The sequence below is a fragment of the Crocuta crocuta genome, unplaced genomic scaffold (assembly GCF_008692635.1).
Source record: "Crocuta crocuta isolate KB4526 unplaced genomic scaffold, BGI_CrCroc_1.0 scaffold10, whole genome shotgun sequence".
In the NCBI taxonomy this organism is placed as follows: domain Eukaryota; kingdom Metazoa; phylum Chordata; class Mammalia; order Carnivora; family Hyaenidae; genus Crocuta; species Crocuta crocuta.
Window position 1 is genome coordinate 1,281,096 of NW_027527551.1, and position 5,155 is coordinate 1,286,250.

The window sequence follows — 5,155 nt, forward strand, 5'->3', positions numbered from 1 at the left end:
GCAGAAAACCTGGCAGAAAAGGCTTTGATATAGCAAAAACACACCGCAGGGGCTAGCCCACGTCTGAGTGGTGTCATTCCCCTGCCCCAGAGAACCCCTCCCCTCTGTCTCCAAAAAATAAATTCAGCCACAGCTCTTGGAGGTAAGCAGCTCTGTTCCCGGCCTCCAGGATTTGGGGCTTTGAGGTCANCTGGCGCGGCGCTCAGGGTACTCCAGCCCGACGCTGTGGGTCTGCTCTTCCTCCTCCTCCTCCCCAGACTGGAGCCGGTAAAGATCCCGCATGTAATCTGGGATGACGGCGCTCTTGCTAGGCTGCGGCCGGCGGCGCAGCCCGAACATCTGCAGAAGTGTAGCCTCGAAGTCCAGCAGGAGCTCATGGCTCTGCCCTGAGCGGCGTCCTCCCGCGTGGCCCTGAATCTCGGCGACTTTTTTCTTCCCCGTCTCAGGTATCAAACTAGCATGGCTCGAGCCTCCTAGCAGGACTTGGCATAATAAAACGACCATCAGCATTCGGTTACCAGGAATCATGGTGTCTCTGGGGAGGGGGAGGAGGTGGAAGGTTAAAGAATAAATAAACACCAATAACTAGAGAAATAGAGATGTCTCTGCAGATGCATCTAAGGCTAGCGATGGAGGGTCAGGATGGAAAACAGGTCAGAAAGATCAAGTTTGTGTCTTCTCCCTCACACACCCCCACCACCAGCAGCTGCAGCCATGCACGGCCTGAAAGTAGGAATTGCCCTGTAATTACTTGGTCTAACTTGTTTACAGTCAAATAACCCCAAATCAGATAGCCTCCATCCTGTTAATCTTTTTTTGTCCCAACTGCTATCTGAGCCATGATCTCAGCTTGGTTTCTTCAAGGATAAACAGTTAACATTGAGGGGGTAAGAAAGGGTGGGGGAGGGAGGACTATAATGCCACCGCTCTCCACTTCAGACCTTCAGCCTCTCTCCCTCTTCCTCCACCCCCCTCCCCTTCTTCCTCCGCCCTCCTTCACAACTTCCAGCTGGTTCGGAGCGGGAGGGTGGGCGAAGACACTGGGCGGCAGGAGCAGAGGCTGAGGCGGAGAGCGTGGTCTGGGAGCTGACCCAGTGGCTTGACGGTTTATTTCACCCTGGCTGACGAGTTTGAAATGCCCAGCAAAAAGCATCTGATCGCGCCCGCTACTCTCTCCCAGCAAAGCGGGGGGCAGGGGAGTGAGGATGATTCCGAGAGAGACCTCTGAGAGCTTTGACAAGCAGCTGGGAACATGCACGGGGGCACTGGGCTCTCCCCAGTTCGTGTGTGTGTGTGTGTGTGTGTGTCCGTGTCCAGAAGGTACAACCCGGGGCTGCGGACCTTTCATCTCTTTAGCCCCCTCTTGCTCCCCTTTCTTGCAACGCACCCGATCTGAGAGCGCGAGTGGGAGCAAGCAGCACTTTACACAAAACCGGTACGCTCCGAGCCCCGCGGCTGCCCGGCCAAGAAGAAAGCGACAGCGCTGCCAGAAAGCGGAGTGTGAACTCTGGAAAAAAAAAGGTCCGACGGGAGGGACGCAAGGCGCGCAGGGGTGGGGAGGGCAGAGTGAAATCCCAGGAGGGGGGAAGGAAGAGGTGTCTACTCACTGACAGAAAACAAGGCATATAATAACAGTCCATGATTCTTGACAGCCAATCTTGAACAAACTTGCTGGAAAGGCTCAGAGGAGCTGCGGCAGTGCGTTGCTCTGGATGGCACTACGGAATGGCTCCTAAAATGAATATTTGAATATAATGAGACTCTGGCGCAGACAGACTCTGTTTTTCTTCCAGCCCCTCTGAGTCACGTGAACGCGGAGGGCCNACGTCCTCGCTTCTACCTGCGGCGTTCGGTGCAGCGGGCCCGGCCCTCGCGCCAGCGACCTGACGCTGGAGGATCTGGGACGCACAGTAGGGGCTGCGCCTCGCGGCACGAACGCGGCTCCAGCGGGGCCGGGAGCGGGGCCGGCGGCGTCCCAGCAAGCTCAAAGCCTCGCCAACCGAGGGGCACTTGAGAAAAGTGCTGAGGGACACACAAACAGGCGCGCGCGCACGCACCCCGCCACTTCCTCCCCGGCGTCTCCGCGGGGCCAGAGACTGCTGCCAGCGACAGCCGGTCACCCCCAGGCGAAAGCCTGCGAGTGCTCGGACGAGCCAGGCGGGTGCTGGAGCTCCGAGCCCAAAGCTGCCTCCCCTGTCACGCAACAGGCCGGAGTGGGGGGTGTGAGGCCGAGATCGGTGTGGGAAAGTGGGAGGGGAGCGGCCGCCGGGCTATTTTCCGCGCTTCCATGCGGAGAAGCCCCGCGCCGCGTCGGCCGCGGGGTCCTCTGCGAGCAAAGCAGATCCCCAGAGAAAGCGGCTGGCGGGCCGTTCAAGGCGGAGGGGAGGACTCAGGAGACGTCGCCGCGGAAAGGGCGCATCACAAGTTTCAGGTCTGAATGTCGCTGAGGTTTTGCAACCCCCGACCCAGCGCAGAAAGGAAATCCCACCGCGTTCCCAGGAGTCGAGAAAACCGTGAACAGCTTTCGGCCTGCGCTCGACCTCTACGTCTGCGTCTCTCCCTCTCTCTCCAGATTGTCTTATTTTTGAAACCACCACACCTCCCCCCGCCACTTCCTTCCCCCCACCCCCTTCCTCCTTTGCACCAGCTGCAGAGTCGCAGCAAATATTTCTGCAAGAATTTTACCAACCCACAGCTCAAGGAATTNCCGGGCGCCCCGCGAGACCGCGCCGCTCCTGGAGCGGCCCTGCGCTTCTCCCGCTCCCGCGCCACCACAGGGTCTGACTGCCAGAGGGCTGGGAGAGCGAGCGGGTTGAGACGCCGGGAGCCCTAAAAAAGCCACGTGGGAGGAGCTGTAGAAATAGGCAAAGCAGACGGGGAAGAGCCGGTCCCCGCGGAGCGAAGGGCCGGTGGCGAGGCGGGCGCCCGGGGACCCCGGACAAGCCTCTGCCCCAGGGAATCTCCCAGGGCGGCGGCGGGAGCGCGCGGCGCTAAACCCGGAGGCCGGACGAAGCGCGGGTTGTGTTTCAACGTCAGATTCCATAGGTTTCGTCTCTAGTCGCGTTTTCCTCCCCCAATTCCCCCCCCCAGTTTTTTGAAATAAAAAGATAAATGCCGAAAAGGACGCTCGTCTCCAGAACTTTTTCTTGGGAGTTGGGGGAGGCAGGGATGCAACTCGCAGCGATTGTCCTTTACTTCACCGCGCGAGTCTTCTTCCGACGCCCAAATCTGCCCAGAGCTGGCCTCAGTTTACTAAGCCTATGTGTGCCGGGGTAGGGGCGGGGGGCGCTGGACGTCTCACAAAGCTTTCAGCCCACAAACTGCGATCCTCACAGTGCGTCCTCCTAAGCGGAGCCCAGGAAGCGTCGGGCCCAACTCCCGAAGGGGGGTGGGGGTCCGCAAGGATTCGGGAATCCCAGTATGCTGGCCGGCCGGCTCTGGGCTCGGAGGACCAGCAAGAGCCTGGGTCCGTAGCGCGCCTCGCCAGCGACTCCCCGCGGGCCGCGACACTGCCGGAAGACGCGTGTCCGCAGCGCCAGGCGACCTGGCCGTGGTGCCTACAGACCCCACACCAGGAAATGATAGGGGAGAGGCTCCTTGGAGGCTGCAACTGCACGAAAATAGCTTGTGCATCAGGCACGTCGTGCAGGGGCGCTTCGCGTGCTCCCAGGGGCTCCCGCCGCCTGGGGGCCGGGTCGGGTGACACTCCCCTCGACGCAGCCCCTCTGGCGGCGCGCGAGCTCGGGAGGCCGCAGGACAGTGCTCCCCGCGGCACAGCCAGCGCTGGTTAAGTGTTCTTTCTCCACCTCGCGGTCCCTCGGCCCTCTCACACCCTCCGGACCTCCGAGCCGACACTCCTTTCTCTCCCGGTCCTTCCCGTCCGGGGATCGCAAAACGCCAGTGCCCTCGCGACGCGTTCGGCTCAGGACCCCTCGGTCTTTCCCAGCGACCCGCAACTAGAGGCTCCTCTCTCCCGCTTCTCTTCTGCCCCGACCCTATCAAAGGTGAAACTCGCCCGGCGCCGCTGGACGGAGAAAGTGGCCTGGGTAGAGGCAGCAGAAGCTGTAGAAGTGCCTTTGAGCGCCAGCATCCCTACCCCTATCACCACCGTTCGGGGGAAAATAGGCCACCTTTAGCCGTGGCCACAGGCTGAGCCCCCCGCCGCTCCCCCCAAGGATGCTCCCCGGCCCCCTGTGCCCGGCTCCCCTCGCCAGGTGGCCTTGCTCACCATAGGTCCCTGCAGTAGCGGGCTTGCCAGCAGCAGCTCCCGGGGACCTCTGAACGGCGGCAGTGAACCTGGGCAAGGACCGAGGACTGGGGCGCGGCAGGCTCGAGACGGCGCGGACGGGACTCCCATCAGGGAGAGAGGCGAGCTACTCAGCCCCGAGCGGCCGCAGTGTCTCGGGCTCCCGTCCCTCGGCTCGGGGGCCACACTCACCTAGCTTCCGGGCAGGGCTCCGCTCTCCTTCCCTCCCTCCCTCCTCCTCTGCCCTCGTGCATCATCTCCTTCCCCCTCTTTCCCTCGCTCTCTTTCTTTCTTTCCTTCCTCCTCCTCTCCCCCGGCAGCCCCTCCCTTCTTCCCTCCGCCCTCGCTCGCCTCCCTTTCTGAGATGGGCGCCCCGCCCACATCCTCCCCTCCGGCCGCCGCGCCTCGCCTCGCAGGCCCGGGTCCCGGAAGCCCGGGCTGCGCCGGAGTCCGCAGCCGCTGCCCAGGCCGGGCCCGGTGCTGCCTCCAGCCGGGGGAAGCGGCCGGGGCTCACCTGGGGACCACGTGCAGAGGTACTAGAAAGCATGCACCGACTAGTCGCCGTTCCTTCCAAAAATACCCATGGGAGTCTGGGCTTCCCCGCGTTTAGAATAACTGCTGCCCAAACTGATGATTAAAACACTGAGTAATCACCATTTACCTCGAGTAATTAGAGATAATGAAACACCTCTAAAATCAGGTTATGGAAAAAGGAGCTGTTGGATTGGTTTAAAGAGTGGCCTTCCATAAACTGTTAAAGGATTTCCAAACAGTGAGAAACCGGCTGTGCACAGAACTGCGTGCCCTAAGAGGTACTTCTTTGGCTACTGAAAGGTGACCTTCCTTCCAAAACATTGTTTTAAATGCTGCTTGTGGAAAGCCTCGGCGATGACTGTAACAAGATGGCCC

The 5,155-nt window shown here is 61.1% G+C and overlaps 1 protein-coding gene across 1 annotated transcript in view; it reads right to left on the reverse strand.

Moving 5' to 3' along the window:
- Positions 1 to 4,512, reverse strand: part of BMP4 (bone morphogenetic protein 4) — a 6,435-nt gene extending 1,923 nt beyond the window's left edge. Inside the window, exons 1-3 of the mRNA XM_077769074.1 lie at positions 4,439 to 4,512; positions 1,608 to 1,732; positions 196 to 482 (exon numbers count right to left, since the gene is read on the reverse strand). Coding sequence (XP_077625200.1) covers positions 196 to 482; positions 1,608 to 1,732; positions 4,439 to 4,503 — 477 coding nt within the window. The 5' untranslated portion in view covers positions 4,504 to 4,512. The remainder of the gene's footprint in view (positions 1 to 195; positions 483 to 1,607; positions 1,733 to 4,438) is intronic.
- Between the last annotated feature and the right edge of the window lie 643 nt (positions 4,513 to 5,155).